Source organism: Amphiprion ocellaris, chromosome 5 (genome assembly GCF_022539595.1).
Source record: "Amphiprion ocellaris isolate individual 3 ecotype Okinawa chromosome 5, ASM2253959v1, whole genome shotgun sequence".
Taxonomy (NCBI): domain Eukaryota; kingdom Metazoa; phylum Chordata; class Actinopteri; family Pomacentridae; genus Amphiprion; species Amphiprion ocellaris.
In genome coordinates, this window is record NC_072770.1 from 25,234,329 (window position 1) to 25,253,754 (window position 19,426).

Consider the following 19,426-nt stretch of genomic DNA (forward strand, 5'->3'; position numbering starts at 1 on the left):
CATTCAGCAGTCCAACATTTTTAATGCTGCAAGACGTTTCCCCAAATTCTGACTTTTTCTCAGACCTGGGAGTCTCCAAATTTATATGATTCTCTACATACACTCTTCCTCTTCATTGCATGTCAACACCACAACATTTAAGGATGCCATAGAACGACAAGGAAAGTGTCACTTCCTGAAAAGCAGTGAATATTTCACTGTAACCTCACCTGGCACAAGTCGGTGTGACCATAAAATAATTTTTCCATTTTCAAATAAATATGCAAGAAGAAATTCAAGTGAGAAACTCATCATGCACAAATGACAGAAAAGGACAAACCATATGTAACTGCAGAGTGGGAAAACACGGAATGACTCAGCAGCCCAGTGCCAGACAGGAAACACATCAAGGTTTACAGATATTTACTGTGATGTGCTGCTGTGAGGGGGCTCAGAGTTTCTAGTGGTGGGCTGTGACAGTGCAAGGAAACAGCCCTCATATCACATTACCAGTGATGTTGCATAATATGTCCACTCTCACCATCTAAATTTCTGTGATCGCTTGTGTTTCTACACCATGCTGACTACATAAAAACAGTCTCTCAGGCTATGACCCAACAATGCAAGAACTGCTTAGCTTTTCAATTTTGTAGTTCAAGGAATAGACCATGTTTACAGACCTTGGCCTGTTTGGTCAGCTTCTTCTATATGAAACAGATTAGAGACAGAGAATCATCCCTGTTTTTCCATCATCTCTGAAGAGTTCAGCTAATATTGAAGCTCACTTTGTGCAAAAACTGTGATGGTAGTGTTATTATGTAACATGTAGGTGCGTAAAGAATACTGTGTGACAAGCTGAAATCTGAGAGATGAATGGCTCTGCGACTCTAAAACAAGGAACCTGACACTCAAAGCTTGAGCTTTCACTTCATGTTTATGTTGATTTCAGTGCTACAGAATATTTCTACCACATGTTCTGACTCCTAAAATGTTCCCGTACAGTGTTGCTTAATGCTCACATTGACCAATGAGGAAATCTCTCAAATCCATGGGTTCCTAAGACATTAAGTCTTAAAATCTTTACAAGAGGAATTGAACAAAGTGACTTGTATGTAGCCAAGCAGCATGCAAGTGTACTTACATCCACAATGAAGAAGTCCAACCAACACCAGGCATTAGTGAAGTATTTCACAAAGCCGTAGGCCACCCATTTCAGCAACATCTCCAGGATGAAGATATAGGTGAAAACACGATCAGCATACTCCAGAATGATGCGGACTGTCTTCCTTTGCTCTATGTACACGTCCTCAAAGGCCTAAACAACGGCAGAAACAGTGGCTTAACTAATCTTTTACAGCATTTATCACTGCCACATAACAATGAGTAAACTGGAAGGTAGCTGCACTGTATAGCATTTCTGTTTCATTTTTGATTTGCGTTAAACTAATGAAAAATATCAGGGAATCTTTATCTACCACTACTATTCTCTGTATCAGTCTGAGTTGTAATTGAATGCAGCTGAACTCCTACAGACTTTTGGATTGATTTTTAAAATCCTAAATCACCGCTGCTTTTGTTATAGTTTATAAAGCAACTTAAATTCTTTGTTTTACAGAGTTGCATACACACTAAGGAAAACAAGTAAAAAAAATAAAGTAAATTTCAACCATGTCAGGCCAGACTAATAATTGTGTCCATTGCCAGCATCTTTTTCTTCAGCACATAAGTGTTTTGATTTGGCTGGAGGCCGTCCTTCTCCAGAAAGCTGCAAACCTAAGCTGGATTCTGCTGGTTGGAAGGCTGGTGCATTAAAGCACTTTGCTGTCCATTAGCAAGAATCATATCAAGAGCAGTTGCAGAAGAAAGCAGGAGATGATCTTGCTTGCTCACATCCTTAAAGGGAAATGATACTCACCCTTGCTAAATGCTACATGCATTTATTTGCTTATTTTTTGTTCATTTTTCCTCCCAGTTGTTGCTTACACGGTATCACCTACTTTTGTCACAGAATGACTGTTTCTATGTGTTTTATACCAATATTTAGACCTAGTAGAGGCATTAGGCAATGTTTATGAGTGAGCGCATAAATGGGAACCTACATACTTGTGTGTGCTTATGATCTTACCAATGCTCCACTGCTGAGCAGGATCATGAAGATGATGAGCGTTTCAAACCAGTTGTGTTCTACGATAAGGTAGCAGGTCTTCCTCAGGAACCACCAGTGTTTCCCCCAGCCATGAGTGATGGGAACATCACAGCACTTGTATTTGGCCACACATTCTGTGTGACAAATGAAAATACAACTGCTGATGCAAATAGAAGGATGTACTGTACAGTACAAGTAAAGACACAAGGCAATACGCACCATAGTGCCATTAATAAAGAATATACAATGTTGATGATAATATGTCTGTTCATTGGTATCATTAAGTACAAAAAGTTAGATAATAAACATCACTTACCATCTGTCCAGCAGGCTTCTGGGTCAAGATACTCCTCCACCACCTCCACCACTGCCACCTCCTCCACATCAGGCTTAATGTCTATTGTGCTGCCCTCAGACGAACTGGTGTCATCCAGCTAGGACACACAGAGGACGGAAGAGACCAGTTCAACCTCAGATTTTTTTAAGCAACATGTTCAGCAGTGAGATGCTGAAAGCATACAGTATATATACGGCACTGCGCCAGTGCAACCATTACATTAATGCCCCTTTGGGTTTACATGCACAACATGATTGATTGCTAGAGGTATACATGTTGTAGCCATGTAGCGTAGCTAGTTTCCCCTTTGCTACTTACTATTCTGCAGAGTTATTAATAGAGTCACATGGATGTAATTAAACCTGGCCAGTGATTGATGACACTGGTAATGATAATCATTGTCATATTAGCATAAATATAGATCTTTCAGTGATGAAGGATAAATTTATTGGTGATGAAAGAATTAAACAAATACACAATGAGTGTACATGCGCATTCAAACAGAAGGGTCAGCTAAGCACACAAAATGAAAATCTGTTGTAATGAAAAGTCTAATTACTATGTAGAATTTGTTTTTAAAAAAAAAAAAAAAAAAAAATATATATATATATATATATATATATATATATATATATATATATATATATATATATATATATATATATATATATTCATGTGACTATTTCATCAAGCCTGGTGAAGCTCACCTTTCCTAATAAATTATGTCATTCTTACATTGAGGTGATAGAGGGCAAACTAGTAAAATGGCAGCATAATAGCATCCTTATTCCAATAAAGTATCCACACTCTTGTGCACATGCAGACACTCAGCCAATTAAATTCACCAGAGAATGATACTGCACTTTGACGCTGCAAATTGCCAGCAGAGAAATGCATTCATATGCTCTTCCTCCCTCTGTCTTCTCACTTTCTCTTTACCAAACAACCAGAAGGACCTCTGCTCTTCTGATTGGCTGTTAGCAGCTCTCTGTGTTTTCTCCTTGCAGTGTACCCTGTGGCTGGCTGTGGTGCAGGGAAGATTGTTATGTGGTTGGTTGCGGGAGCCCAGTGGAATATGAACCTGGTGCAGGTACAGTCGTGATGCAGCTGCATTATCTTCTTGCTTTCTACAACAAACCAGGTCAAGGTGACCCCACGCATCAGTCAAGCTTTATGTCTGGCTCATCCTTCTTCTACATTCATAATATATAGTAGACCATGTTTCTCTGTCTGTTCTCTCGTTGGGCCTGCGTTTGTCTGGCTGCAGGCTCAGCACACAGGCTCAATGGTACAGTGCTTCTGTCCTAATGGATGTTCTGAAATGTCAGGTAAACTAAGTCTCTTAAGCGTGGCAGCTCAGACCAGTTCTGCTTACCTTTCAAGAAATGATATACTTGGCCTTTGAGGTGAAACATGACCATATTGTAGGTTGAAGTTATCAAATACAAAAACAATCACAGCTTTGTCATATGTCTGCATTGACCCCAGGTCTTTAAAAATCAAGATCCAAAGTAAAACCATCATGTTATCTCTCTCTATCAACCAATATTTCACCCAAATCATCTGCAAATTCTTAAGCAAGCAACACTGCTGCGACCACTATGCTCACATTATTAGCAGTCCCTCCTACTCACATCTTTGCTGTTCTCCACATCCGATTCACTGCTGAAGTCTTCTGTATTAAGGTTTTCAAAATCTGACTCTCCAACAGCAATAGGAACACAGACAGTGAGGTTGGGGTTGTGGATGAAGGACATGTAGTCCTCATCAATCATGTACTTTCCCACACTGCTCCCAATGCCGCTGGTGGTGCCATTGCCATTTTTAGGATAGTCCAGTTCACGGTTGATGTCCACTGTGTGGTTTGCAATGCAGTTGAGCTTCTTTTCATACATTTCATCCAGAGGCTTCTGTTCATCTTCTATAGGCTGCTTGTCAGAGCGTGAAAATAATATTAACAAAACAAGGTATTAGAAAACAAGAATTCCATCATCAAACTGTCAGACAAAACATTTATCGGAAATTGTTCAAGTCATTTAAAAGGCAAGAAACTGCTCTTTTATAAGTGTAATCATTTTGTACCTTCTTGAGCACTGTGGCTACAAACACCCGTATGTTGGCCTTTAGCCAGGCAATCCCCAACTTGATGCGGGCAACTGCAAGCTGGAGGTTGTTCGGCTCACCGTCGTCATCTGTGGCAGCAAGGTTGTCAGCGCTGAATGAGCTCAGTAGCAGAGCCAGAAACAGGTTCAGCACCTTGGGAAGAAGACACCTCAAAATTTCAGCCTTTGCACTTTCAGTACATGTGGGGAACTACAGTAAGCTATTACCATTCAGTACCATCTACACTATGTAATCCGTCTTTTCTTACCACCAGGTTTCCGATAACCATGACCATCATGAAGACGATAAGGCACATGCTCTGTCCTGCCACTTCCATACAGTCCCACATAGTCTCGATCCACTCCCCACACAACACTCTGAACACAATCAGGAAGGAGTGGAAGAAGTCGTTCATGTGCCAGCGTGGCAGCTCACAGTCTCGTGCAATCTTACACACACAGTCCTTGTAGCTTTTGCCGAACAGTTGCATGCCCACCACGGCAAAGATGAAGACAATGATGGCCAGCACCAGGGTCAGATTACCCAGAGCTCCCACCGAGTTACCAATGATCTTGATCAACATGTTGAGCGTCGGCCATGATTTGGCCAGTTTGAAAACTCTTAGCTACAAGAGAAATAGAAAACTGAATTACTTCACAGTTATTTGGAAAACAAAGCCTGTTGATAGTTTACTATTTACAGAAGCTATTTCAAGGCTTCAACTGAGCCTTGATAAGAAGTTTTAATGATAGCAAAGAAAAAGACTAACATAAATAAAAGCATGACAGAACGTTAATAAAAGTGTCTTTTCTTCTTACTGATGCTTTCCTGCAGGAGAGGAAAACAAATGTTGTTTTCCACTTACCAATCGGAAGGATCTGAGCACTGACAGACCTTCCACATCAGCCAGTCCCAGCTCAACTAAACTCAGAGTAACGATGAAGCCATCAAAGCAGTTCCAGCCTTCCTGGAAGTAGTAGTAGGGATCCATGGCAATCAGTTTGGCAAACATCTCCCCAGCAAAGATCCCTGTGAATACCTACAGATTCACACAAAATAACACATTACATGTAAACCGGCCACAGATTCCAGTCTCTGTGTATTTTTTTTAACCTATAGATCAAAAATAAACAATGTCTTTCATTGTGTAACAGGAAAACAATGACATTTCAGTGGGATTTGTGATTGTTTTATTAGTTGGACAATTAGTTATACCTGCTAGTGCTGCATGAAGTCGGCACTGAAGGTGCTCTGATTACTAGTTAACGGTTACTGTTTAATTTCTGGAAACTGTGACTTTACAGAATCGGACTTAAAGTGTGACAAATATCTTAAATGGCTGTAAAAGCACTCAAATGATAATTGCATAATAGCACTAATATCAGACATAAAAAACATTAAAATTTTAATCTCTTCCTCACTACAGAAATCTTAAATGATACTGGGTACAATACTGGAAAAACTGGCTTGCTTGATTACAATGTATTTTAAAAAAATATTGATTTGGTCAGAATTTAGACTCGAATGACAGGGCAAGGTCAAAAAGCAATGGCGCTGTGCAGCAGCAGGATGTGTATGGGACTATTGCACTCCGAGCCTTTCCTGTACTGTCCACTCAACAGCTAATCATATGTCCAGTCAGCGCTGCAGAGAAGACCCAATGATTCACACTGCACCATCCATCAAAGTAGATTCCTCAGAGTTCAATTCCTGTTTCACTCTGGACAGCTTGCCAATGTCTATGACCTCATTTCCGGTCTGAGTACTGACACAGTGCCAAGCCAATATCACAAATCAAAATGTCTGCTACAGATATGGTTAATATGTACTCAGACAAACTAGTTCTCAACAGCCGTGTGTGTGCGTGTGTGTGTGTGTGTGTGTGTGTGTGTGTGCAAGCAAATGAGAGACAGATCAGTTAGAGAGTTCAGTAGAGTTGAGGTAAGCAGGATGCAGCGGAAGAAGGGTGAGTGACCTAAGTGGGGGTGATGAGAGTTTGGGGAGCAGGCAAGCTGGCTACATTAAAATGGAACTAAATCTTTAATGAGACCCCATCAGATTCCTGTATATACTGTGTGAGTTCTTAAGTGCACATATCATATGATGCATTGATGAATTGGTTTGAGATTATGTAGGCAGGGGAAACTAAATCTGCAGTGCTTCTGCAGCAGAGACAATGAGGTCCATGCAGGCATAGAGATGACAAAACAAATGGCAACGGTACAAGAAAGGACAAAAGAAGAACTGCAGTTTCTCACCAGGTTGCCGACAGACAGGACCTCCTCAAAGTGCGGAGTCATGGGATAGTGTTCCATGGCCATGAAAAGGGTGTTGAGAACAATACAGATGGTGATGGCCAAGTCAACAAATGGGTCCATGACAATCAAGTAGACTATGTGCTTGATCTTCAGCCAGATGGGACAGCACTCCCAGATGAGGAAGATGTTCGAAAACTTGTACCAGCAGGGAGGACACTTCCTCTGAGACTCTTCCAGCTCTGCCACAAGAGATGAAGAAAGACCCAAAAAAGGGTAAAAAATAAAAGAAGTTCAGAGAGAGTTCCTTGGACTATACAAGCAAAATAGAGTTTCCAGTTTTACTGTCTACTATTAAATTTCCTGGTGAATGATCACCGTTTGACAATGACAGTTTGTATCTTGGTGTCTTATCCACATAAATGAAATGTCAATTTTAGGTATGAATTCAATTGCAATCTCAGTGAGGTGACTATTAAATTTTACTTGGTCATCTGTTTGTAAGAAAGAATCTACACACAAGTTGCAGACAACAACTCAGTTTGTTGGTATTAGACAGCTGATGCTGCTGTTCCAGTCTTACTACTCCTGCAATTTCTATGCCTAGATTAATGCACATAGTTGTACAAATCCCTTTGGGCCAAGCTCTAAATTTGACCTCCAAAGGCACAGGATTAAACCATTTTGACAAGGGAAAAGGGAAACAAATGCACTCTCTGTACCCTCTAACAGTGTGTTGGTGACTACGCTCATCTGACTGTTGGCACGGTCTTTCCCTTTGAAGGAAGAGTTGAGCTGATCCACAGATACCATGAGAGAGCCAGAGTGCTTCTTCTTAATCTCCACGTCTGTAGTCTGTGCTCAGAGAAAGACACAATGTCACTCAGAGATATTCCTTATATCAAAGCAAACAAACACTTTCAAACGCATGCTTGAAAGCTACCTAAACTGTAAACGATGCCCTAGGTCTGCTCAGAAGACAAGAAGGGATAAACGCAGCTCTTCACATCAGATCATCAAATTACAATGAACGCTTGTCCCAAATTACATAATTTGTTCACTTTAAGCATCTTCTGTCACATATAATCGATGTTATTCACACTGTAAATTCTCAAATTGTTGCCTTAATTTTATACAGCTGAAGACAGACACCAGTTTCAATTTAAAACAAACTATTGTTTGAGACAGGCCTTTATTTGTGATCCCCCTGATTTCCATTTTTACATTCAAAGTCATTCTTGAAATTGTGGTTTTTATTTGAGAATTCACGGTGCATTTCGAATCCCTTCATCATGTACTGTGTTAAACATAACTACATACCTTAAGTAACGTTACACTGCATGCAGTGGCATGCATGTCAAGAACAGGGGGGAATTCAAGACATCATTTGCTGCTACACCATGCTACATTTTAAGAGACATAAACAAGGTAAAAGCAGGTACATTGTTTGAATTAAAGAGGGGTCTACCATGCTAGCTAGAATGAGGAGAAATACTGTTATAGAAAAAAGATTCAGATTTGTTGTTGCACCATCGAGGGGCTCAGCTGCAGAGGACAAATGAGGACAAGTAGGAAAGAGATGGCTGCAGACAGAGAGTGAAAATGACACAAAGAGGCAGAAAGAAAAAGAAGAGTAGATAAGAACAGAGATAGAAAATAGTATAGACCTGGATGTGCAGTGTTGCTAAGAATGGAAAAGAGGCTGAAGTAAGGAGTGAGTTTTATGAAGTGTTTTGATTGTTTTCATTTATTTTTTAACAAATGATAATGACTTTATAAGTATAAGCTTGGTGACAGAGTTGTTTCCCTAACAACTCTGTCACCAAGCTGAGGGGCTGATCTTATACTGAATTACTGTTAATTAGTAAAATAATAATCATGATGCTGGTAAGGCAGTGAGTTTGTGGACATTGTTACAGCTGGTTAGTGCCTTCTAGAGCTGTTAAAAAAAGAAGCGGTGGGAAAAGGGCATTAGATCAGGCTGGAAGTATAAATGGTAGTGTAAGGTGAAATCATAAAACTGAATCTAGATATTTAGGGAAGGACAAGAGAGCTACTGAGTTTAGGGGAGAGAGGAACAAGAGCCAAGGGGGAGAGGTTTGTGAAGGAGAAGCTGCAGAGACCGGGGCCACCACCATCATGCCTAAACTGTATTGGTGTCCCATGGACGTCCTTACACTGTCATCAGTGGCTGCCTTATCTATTTTCACCTCAGGCAGAAGCCGTCTGCCAGGCCCAGGGCCGATGAGAGACACCACGCCATTGCAGTCCACTGTGCTGTTCCTCTTCCCTCCAGAGTGGGGTGCCAGTGGATGGATGCGTGAGGAGCCTTGGCTGTAGCCGCTGTAGCTGTTGCGACGGTAAGGTATAAACAGGGAGCCTCGGCGGTCTTCACTCTCCTCCACTGTACTGTGCTCGTCGTCTGCAAACTCGTTCTCCGAGCCCATGTCCTTGGAACGGCCTTTGAAGCTGAAGATGCTGCTGCGGCTGTTGTGGCGTGACATGAAGGGTGAGCCAGGGATGCTGAGGAGTGACTGAAGAGATAAATGAGGAGAGGGAGAGTTAAAGAGTTATTAAAAAAACTGCAGAAGTTAGTGGATGTGTAAATAAAAAGGTACGATAAGGTGAGGAGGGATATAAGAATAAACCAGAGGACAGAGATAAAAAGAAATGAGAACTCTGACGCAAATTGGATAGTAGTTCGGATAAAGGCACAAATCAGTACAAGATTCAATGCATGTTAGAATGTTTATCTAGAAGGAAAATTATGACTTCTCTGACCATCCCACATGAAAAAGAATATTTGGTTTTTGTGCTATATACTGACACAATTTAACCAACAAACTGAGAACAATCTCAAGGAATAAAAAAATTGACAAGATTGTTTTCTCCTCTTGTAAGTTTAGCATTTTAGGACATTATTAACTCATAAAAGAAAGGAGAGGATAAAATCACAGATCAGTTCAAGCTTTGGAAATGTTTTGAGCTACAACATAACCAGTTGTTTTGTTCTATCCTCTATGTAATATTATGTTACAAGTTAGCTGTAAATCATCATGCTGGAGCCGACAGTCACCAGGGGAGACCATTTGGATCAACGAAGTACAAAGGGATGGTCAGTGAATGTAGGGTAGGCAGTTTGAGAGAAAGGTATCACAAGGTGTAGTTCGATCACCGGAAAACAATATAGTCAACACTGAATGACAGAAGGCCCAAAAAGTCACTTATATCCCAACTGAAGCAGCACAAAAGTGGCTCAAGAAAGGAAACCCAAGAGGAGGAGGCAGCGAGCTGACCTCATCAGCCTCAACCTGCATCAAATCGAGGAGCCTTGAGAGTCACATACCAAACAGTGACTCCAGGAATATCACTGACAATGTGTCCACAAGCATAACAAGTTGTTTTTGTACACTGGAAAGCTGACCATTCACAAATAAACATAAAAGGCTGCTTGACAGCCGCGACAGTGACAGCTCAGAGAGATGTGAACAGGGGCAGAGTGGACTGACAATCCAATCTGCATGGATCAGATCAAAACTAAGCTACAGAGAATTTCATGGAAACATACTTCACAGGGGTGTAAGAGACAAGGAAAAGCAATGCAGTAAAACAAGCAAGCAACACCCTTGAGTCAAGATTTGCAAGCAGAAAGCTTAAAGATCTACTAGACTAGAATGAAGCATGTGATGGGAGCTCTGCTCCAAGTAAGCACACTAAGCACAAATTTGACACACTAATATTTTACATAATTGTTTCTTAAAAAATAAGATTTTAGATGCAGAGCAAAGGAATAGTTTAAAAAAAAAAAAGGACAAGTTGTCACATCAAATATATATCAAACCACCCAACACATACATACAGTTACATCTGAAACCATTAATTGACTCATTACTGTGCCAATTGACAGAAATGTAACTTCATGTATTCTAATAAACTTTTGTTGAATCAATGCCATAAGAGTTCTGCCTTTTGAAATTTTATGATTTCTCATAAATGCTTTGATAATTGTGGGCATATTTGACAAAACAAGACATTTAAAGGTTTCTCTGGGTATCAGATGGATGTCTTATCTTTTTTAATCATTCTTAATTTCACCATTATCTAAAGTGTTGAAAGCCAAAAAATTAATCAATTAATCAAGAAAAGTAGGCATATTAACCTATAATAACAAATGGTGATTGTTGAGTTGAGGCGCAAATCACAGATGAAAACTAGCTTTGCATCATGCAGCTAAACAGCAGAGTGCTACTTGTGTATTAAAGGTAAAGATTATTAATATTTAGCTTGTCAGATTATACAGATGGTTAGTATGTTACACATTTAGCGTCCCTCTTGCTCCCACTCTTCCCTTTTTCTTTCATTCTCATCTCCTTTTTACTCATTCTGCACAGAACACACTGGAATAGTGCTGTGTGTCTCAGTCCAGCCACTGTGTTTCCAATTTACAGAGCCAGGGCTGTAGAAGAACTCCAGATTTTTTTCAACACAAACAAATAGGGGACAGCTAGCAAACTGTTAAGAGATATTCATTGAATTTGACAGTGTGTTGGATTAAATGACATATATCCCACAATGAGCAATTTTACTTTTGGTGAGTAGATTTTTTTGATTCTACCAAGTTCAATGGGGATGCACTGCCAGGTGTATGGGCTTCCCAATCCACCAAACCCCAGATCAGTCAAAGCAGAGTCACCAGCAGCATGTCAACTCTGAAGCTGGAACTCTGCAAATGCAACTTACGCTGTTGCTCTAAAGCCCTCACAGCGGGGTGACACAGCTGGTACCATGACCAGGTTATGAAGGTCACTGCCTAACCACCAACGTACAAATACACTGGAGCAATAAGCTACACCCTTCTGAGCATACGATCAGCTTCATCAGAGGCTGGAACTGTCAACACAAAGGACTGGCAGTTGTTGGTGGACCTACAAAAGTAGTTGATTCCCTCCAGCACATTGCATCCACCAGGCTGAGACTAGATAGCAGTTCTCTAGACTGACGCCATCAAACACATCATCTTGCTGGAGCTCATAGTCCCTTTCTTGCTAACTTTACCTGGTTCATGATTGATGTCTTCCTCCCCAGTCGACTTCCTGGGAAACGAATGGTGCTTTTCTTGCTGCCATCATCGGACTCAGACTTAACCACCTTCTCGCTATCTCCTTTCTCCTTCTCCTGCTCTTTCTGACGCCATTTCTTCTTGCGATTGCGACGCTCTTTGGCACTCTTGGAGCTCAGCTTGGAGACTTCGGAGGAGCTGCGGGACAAGTGCCCTCCTCCTTCGTCCTCTAACGCAGCCTCTGACACCGTACCGGCAGATGTCGCCATGGCTGCAGCCTGAGAGACAAAAACATACAACAGAGACAAAACATGCAATACAAACTATACACTATAGATGATGAAAAATGGGTAAAGTTGTATGTGTGTGGGACACTGACCTGTGTCTCCTCCTGTTGCTTCTTGAGCTGTTCCAGCATGGCTTTGAATTCAGCCTCTTTTTGCTCCGCCTCCTCAATCGTGGCCTGGTTCTGCTCCTCGTAAGCCATGGCCACCACAGCCAGGATGAGATTCACCAGGTAGAAGGAGCCCACAAAAATGACCAGCACAAAGAAGATCATGTAGGTCTTCCCAGCAGCTCTCAGAGTCTGACATGAGACATGACATTTAACATGTAAGATAAGGCATTAAAACATTATTGTTACTAATAATGGGATATAAATGAAATGCATCTTGATAAAACCATTGTTTAATGTTTTTGATTTATTTGTCCTACAGAACTTTGCCATTCTGTCAGAGGTACTGTATGTATATGTTTGTTGTGTCAACAGTGCTGTTGCTTATGCATCCAATTCAAGCCTTTTTCCAGGAAAACAGAAACAACACTTTATAGTTTGTGCACGCACGCACACACACACACACACACACACACAACAACAGGGACTGGCCTATTTGCCAAATGAGGTGAATCTATTATGGCTATGGTGGTGCAGGTTTGGAGGAGCAGGAAAGAAATGCCAGTGCAGAGTCATGGTAACATAATTTGAAATTACAGATACCAGTGCACATGTTATATATTTCTCAAACAAAAATAAGAGGCCTAAAGAAAGAAAGCAAATGCATAATAGTGGTTCACTGGTTTCTTTGGCATAGAATATGAGTGATCTAAAGGTCATTAACAAAAAAAAAATCACAATTTTAATTGCTCTAATGTGAATGCAAGCAATTTCAAAATTCTTAAATTATTTTTAAATTCTTCCTGCATGAAAGACACAAAATCCTAATAGTCACACAATTCTGGCTACAGCCTTTCTGATCAGCTGCCTTTCCTTCCTTTTTATTCAAAGGGCAAATGAACTGAGGGGGGGAGCTGCTGAGAGGCACTTTTGCTGATTCATTCAGGTACTAAGCTGACGATGTCTATATCTGTTATTATGATGAAGTGAGGATAAAATCATTGGTAGTGCTTATACAGTAGACAACTGCTGATGACTGAATTAATAACAGTAATATCAGTCGCTAAAATAGGTGTAAGAAAGGTCATCTATAAACCATACTGTGTGTCAATTAGGTAAGGAGAAGAGAGAGAGAGGAATTTAGGAAAGCACTGCTTTACCAGCATGTAGAGATTTTCCCAGAAGTCTTGGGTCATGAGCCGAAAGAGGGTCAGGAAAGCCCATCCAAAGCTGTCAAAGCTGGTGTAACCATAGTTGGGGTTTCTTCCAGCTTTCATACACGTGAAGCCCTCTGGACATCGTCTGGAAGGAACACATAGCAACACAAAAACTGGAACTTAATAAATTATCTGAAATGTGTCACTTTATTAACAGCACAGCTGGGATATGCGTTGCTGGCATGTTACAGGCATCGCTGTCTAAAATGCAACAGGGCCATAAAAGTAACCTTAAAAAAAATACAGTGTGTTTTGTTGCTATTGTAGCTTGTGCATCCATGGTTTCGTGTGCACCGATAGAAGTCAGATATTGATATGATTTACTTTAATATTTCATGCACTTTTCAAAAGCAAGCAGGCTCATGAATTATGAATAAACATTTAACTGCTTTGACTCTATGTGTATGTGAGTACACATACTGTCTCAATAAAGTACATATAGCACAGTAAAGAATGCACTTAAATTACTTATTGCTCTCCTTGGTACCACCAACTTCTTGGTAAAATGCTGATGCAATGGTTTTTTATGGATATGAGAAGGTTTGTATAAACCCACAAGGCCTGAAGATCACCCATCTCAAAATGAGATTCTTGAAGGGAGCCTGAGTGGTAAAATGTCCCAGATCATCACCTGATAAGATGCAAAGGGATACTAAAGTACCTGGAACCTCTAAACACCACGAATACCATGCCAATGCAAATCTAAGCATCCACAGCTCTAGTGGCTGGCATCCGACGAAAAGCGCAGCTCAAGTTTGCTGAGGTTGTGGACAGGATCTTTGAAGCCACAGTCAAGGGTGATGCAGATAAGAAGCTCCAGGTCATGTCAACTGTCAACAACGACCAGCAGATTACAAGAAAGCCTGGCAGACGAATTGGTGATTGGAGACTATCAGCTAGCTGTAAAAATGTGGCTGAAATTTCTTAGGAGGCAGTGCAAGTAAGGAAATCAGAGGGGTAAAGCTACCTAAGCAGATCTTTAGAACACTGTAAGGAGAAGGCATCGAGGAGAGCATTTAGAGGGTCAGAGAGACAGCAGGAAGCAAGCGCCTCAACATACTTTAGCATTGTTGCTCGGTGCCTAATGGAGCACCTCCTCAAAGAAAACCTAATGTACTTCGACATCTCAAAGGAGCACCTTTGAAAGTGATATGGTGCACAGACCTATATATAGGGGAGACTAAACAAGCACTCTGCAAACACATGGCAGAACACCAGCTCCTGACGACAAGACTCAACAGTCCATCTAAAGGATAAGAGACATTCCTTTGAGGACAACAATGTTCACATTCTGGACAGGGGTTATAGATGGGTTGAGAGAAGCGTGAAGGAAGCCATGTGTACTAAATTGGAGTTAGTCTGTGACACCTTGTCACGTACTTATAATGCAGTCTTGAGATGTCTCCATAGAAAGTTTCACCTTCATTAATATCTAAGCATCCCTCACCTAGGAGTTTCACAACCATTCACAACTCAAGACGTGTGAGTCTTGTGTCATTAGTGGACACTAAGCTGTGGGATTGGAGGGTGACATTATATATCTGTGACTCCAAATCAGTCAATTAGAACTGAAGAAGCCTCTTGAAAGATGGTAAAAAGGTTTCAAGAATGAAAAAGAGAAGTGCAGTTGCCTTTGACCAAAGCTGTTAAGACGGTTCTGTTGCTGCGCCTTGGCATCAATGAAATGCACAAGAAGAAAGCCTCTCAGGAACACTGAACACATAAAAAGCATCAAAATGGCTGAGAATCAAGAGGAGTTGATCCAGTGGGTCATCTGGGAAGCCAAAATAGTCGAAACACACATATATGCATCAAGATGCATAGAAAATCAACAGACAAATGAAAGACACCTTTAGAAAACATAGCGTAAATATAATATGGCATGAATTTACTGAGATAAGCACAGACTTACCCTGAGTCAGAACTATTTCCACATAGTAGAGCATCAAGTTGATCGGGAAGGAAGTAGAAATTGGCTATGAAAAAAAACAAAGAACATTTATCTGCATTCAGGGCAAAAATGTGTATGTCACTTAATTTACCCAATGTTTCTGTTAATATTTCATATCAACAATATAGAAAAATGTAGCATTTCTCCAAAAAAAAAGCAATTATCAAAAACTTTCTGTTATGTAGTCATGTGCAGCTAGTTTAATCAAGTGCCAAAGTAATCACTCACAGTCATTCATGATGTATTCGCCCCAGTCAAAACCCCTACTGCCATTTGCCAGGGTCTGCTCAGTCATGTTGATTGGCCAGATTACACACTTCTGCCGCAGGTTTCCCATGAACAGCTGCAGCCCAATCAGAGCAAAGACGCTGAGGCAGAAGACAGTCAGGATCATCACATCCGACAGCTTCTTCACAGACTGGATCAGAGCACCCACAATGGTCTTCAGGCCTGTTCAGTTAATACAAATAACACATATACACACACACAAATGTGCAAAAATGCACATACATGAAAACAGGCAAACTCACATACACACGCACACAAGCGTACACATTCAAACGCATAGACACACACACACACACACATACACAGATAGACACAAATAAAACGTCTGGCAACTTTTGGCATGACAATATTGTACAAACTGGGTTTGGTTTTATAGCTGCAACTTAGAGCTGACTCAAGTCACATACAAAAAAAACTTGAGTTAGATAACATATATCTAATCCTGTATTTAACCCTGTGCTGTGCAGGCTCTTACATAAATCTAAACTTGGCAGGCATAAGAATGATTTCTTAAGCACCTACGCCCAGCGCTGCCAAGCCTCAACTCCAGAAATTGACTTTCAGTGTGTCTTGTGCTGTTCCTTACAGTATAAACCAGAGTGTAGACGGTACTTCTTGGTGTTGTTCTGTTGTCATTTCTGCCTTGATTCATTTCATTGATTTTTAAAAATTATTTTAACATTTCTATTTTGGGGGCTGTACAGTGGCTTGGTGGTTAGCTATTTCGCCTTGCAACTAGAAGGTCCCCAGGTTCGCGTCCAGACCTTCCCAGGATCTTTCTGCATGGAGTTTTTATGTTCTCCCTGTGCATGCGTGGGTTTTCTCCAGGTACTCTGGCTTCCTCCCACAGTCCAAAAACATGCTCAGGTTAACTGGTAACTCTAAATTGACCGTAGGTATGAATGTGAGTGTGACTGTTTGTCTCTAAGTGTAGCCTTGTGATAGACTGGTGACCTGTCCAGGGTGTCTCCTGCCTTCACCCTAACTCAGCTGGGATAGACTCCAGCCCCACGTGACCCTAATGAGGATTAAGCGGTGTACAGACAATGGATGGTTGGATTTCTATTTTGACATTTGCAAGCCGTGCTGTAGGTATTTAGCACTTGACCTATAATTTAAACATACAGAAACTCTGTCTTAGCAGGAAAGTATAGTGAGGTGAGACAGATAAATAAACGTATCTGACTCATCTATAGTTATATTGAATTCATAACAATAGTTGTGACAATTAGAATCTAACTAGGGTTAATATGACAATACTACATTTATTGTTCAGGTATGTCTCATCAGAGCTCTGCCTGATGAGTTTCATGGACTGAAGCAACCTGTACACTTTAAATCCTGCATAAAAAGTTTATTATACAAGTGTAATATGTTATTTAATACAGCATGATTTAGTTGCTGCATAACACGCTACGGCACAGTTGCAAACACAACAGAGCACGCTGGAGAGAATTCATACAAAAAGAGAACCCAGTTTAGATGGGAAGGATGTTTAAGTGTAAAAATTGGAATTCTCTGATATCTAAACATAAATAATGTAAGCACAGTGCAATAAGGGTATGGGTGGTCCCATAAGGTAATAAAAAAGTGTAGCCAGTGCAAAGTGGGGGTTTGTGTGTGGACGTGTGTGGGTTTCTGTGTGGGTGTGTGTGGGTGTGTGGGGGGGCTTAATATCTCCAGTCATTGTCTGCAGGTACAACTGCAGCTCAGAGGCAGCAGAACAGGTTGTCCTGCTTCTCCACGTCTCCTGGGAGGAGAAACCCGTCTCCTTTACTGTGCTAATTTTCTGGCTGCTGACTCCCGTTGTTTCTTTTCACAATAATTCTGATAGGCTTTATGTTGCAGTTGCTTAATTTAATATTTATAGTAAGAAAAAAGACCTAAATCTATTAAATTGGAGGTCTTCCTTTTAAGAGTTTTATTAATCAGTGGGACATCATTGAACCCTCTGAACTCCAAGCACTTTCTGGGCTTTTTACTGCCATCATATTTTTATTTACTGCGGGCTCGTTTTCACTGCAATATAAAATCCTGCACCTCTATGAAAACAGCAGAGAACTCAGAAATGTCTTTTGTGCAGTATGACACAGCTATAATGAAATTAATAACTTTTTTTAAAATGACAGCTGAATTTCTTTTCTTATTTTAAAAAACATTAAATATACTGACGTGTCCACAGGTCTTACCAAAACTTGAAAAAAAGACTGCATACTATAGAGTCTTTTTTTTTAATAGACTATTCATGTCTAAGGTGTTGTTACTGTTCTGTGTGCACAGTCTGCAGTTCAGCTGAAAACTCCCTACATTTTTGTCATGTGACTTTTGGTTGCATGGTGAGTCAGACATGACTTGTCAGTTGTGTTAAGAGGTGAAGGGTTTTTGTTTTTTTTACAGTGTCTGGGAGGAGCAAACACAAATTTTAAAATGACAATGAAGAAGAGTGGTCTTTTTTGATGAAATATAATGATTGTAAGTTTAGATCTCGCTATTTTTCCACATAGATTAGTTCACGGACAGTCGGAAAGCTGAAAATTTGATAATTCAATGTTGTAGCTCAGATAAACAGTGTAAATATGGCTACTTTTTAAAAGACATGCCTTCAGTTTTATTTGTAGCAGTAGAATGTACTACCACGGACCTGTTCTTGAATCATCAGGCATTAATTAAAAAAGCCAGCTTGTTTCACATAATTTTTTGGCCAAGTTAACATAGTTTTGATTATTTCACTTAAGAGATTTCTGTATTTGTTGTTTGTCTGTGTTCATCTCACTAGTTAGAAGTGGGTGAAGCTACAATGGAAAACTACATTGTCATATATATTCCCTACACCAATTAGGATTAGCAATTTGGTAGGTTGTTGATAACCAGAGCTGAAGCAGTGGTAATAAATAATACTTCATAAAGATTTCCAAGCTTTCGATAAGCTATGTACTTTAGACTATTTAATGTCTTATACAATGCATTTCTAAAGGTTTTAAAGAAGACAAAACACTGGTCAAAAGGTTTATCCAAACTCCTCAGAAGATCTATTTAATGCAGTTTTGTAACTATATGGTTGTCAAAAATAGATGTATATAGAAAACTGTAATATTATCAAACACACATCTCTGTAGTACATATAGTATATAAACAGTATATATAGCAAGAGCACACTGATTTGTGTTTAAGGTGAATCACAATTATAGAATTGACATTTTGTTTTTTGGAGAATATATTTCACAACAAATACTGCAGCTGTACGGGATGTTTCCATCAGAAAGACACATTTACATGTTCACATTTTTACAGTAACTACACCATGTACGTAAGCAGATCTATAGAAATAAAAATCTGTGTGATCTGAAGCATTTTCAGCAGGCTACGGCTGAATTTAAGATCCATCTGGATAAGAAATTAAATATTGCATCATGGGATTACCACTTTGTTTCGCTCCTTGTGTCCATCTACTGGAACATCCCCGACTAACTTCAGTTCATAATTTTTCTGCATCCAACAGATCAGCTGAATGCAGCAGCAGCGCAAACAGCCAACAGCACAAAGAATCAGGCTCAGTCAGGGAAGCAGCAAGTGAAGAGGAGAGAAAGAAGACAGGCAAGGAAGAGTCGAGGCCTGTAGGGGGTGGAGGAGATTCAGGGGGAGGGCAATGAGAGGTGGCATGCAGGTCATTTAAACGCCAAGGCTGAAGGAACTGACT

The 19,426-nt window shown here is 40.3% G+C and overlaps 1 protein-coding gene across 6 annotated transcripts in view; it reads right to left on the minus strand.

Annotated features, from left to right (window-relative positions):
• Positions 1-19,426, minus strand: part of scn8ab (sodium channel, voltage gated, type VIII, alpha subunit b) — a 52,963-nt gene that overhangs the window by 12,327 nt on the left and 21,210 nt on the right. For 4 of the 6 annotated variants that reach the window (XM_055010884.1, XM_035943418.2, XM_023299291.3 and 1 more), the window contains 15 exons: positions 15,670-15,891; positions 15,403-15,466; positions 13,434-13,575; positions 12,259-12,465; positions 11,876-12,157; positions 8,998-9,354; positions 7,543-7,675; positions 6,824-7,062; positions 5,431-5,604; positions 4,834-5,190; positions 4,545-4,718; positions 4,097-4,390; positions 2,442-2,559; positions 2,105-2,259; positions 1,121-1,294 (listed from right to left, as the gene is read on the minus strand). In XM_055010884.1, coding sequence (XP_054866859.1) covers positions 1,121-1,294; positions 2,105-2,259; positions 2,442-2,559; positions 4,097-4,390; positions 4,545-4,718; positions 4,834-5,190; positions 5,431-5,604; positions 6,824-7,062; positions 7,543-7,675; positions 8,998-9,354; positions 11,876-12,157; positions 12,259-12,465; positions 13,434-13,575; positions 15,403-15,466; positions 15,670-15,891 — 3,092 coding nt within the window. The remainder of the gene's footprint in view (positions 1-1,120; positions 1,295-2,104; positions 2,260-2,441; positions 2,560-4,096; positions 4,391-4,544; positions 4,719-4,833; positions 5,191-5,430; positions 5,605-6,823; positions 7,063-7,542; positions 7,676-8,997; positions 9,355-11,875; positions 12,158-12,258; positions 12,466-13,433; positions 13,576-15,402; positions 15,467-15,669; positions 15,892-19,426) is intronic. The other 2 variants (XM_055010886.1, XM_055010885.1) reach the window with 1 other exon arrangement.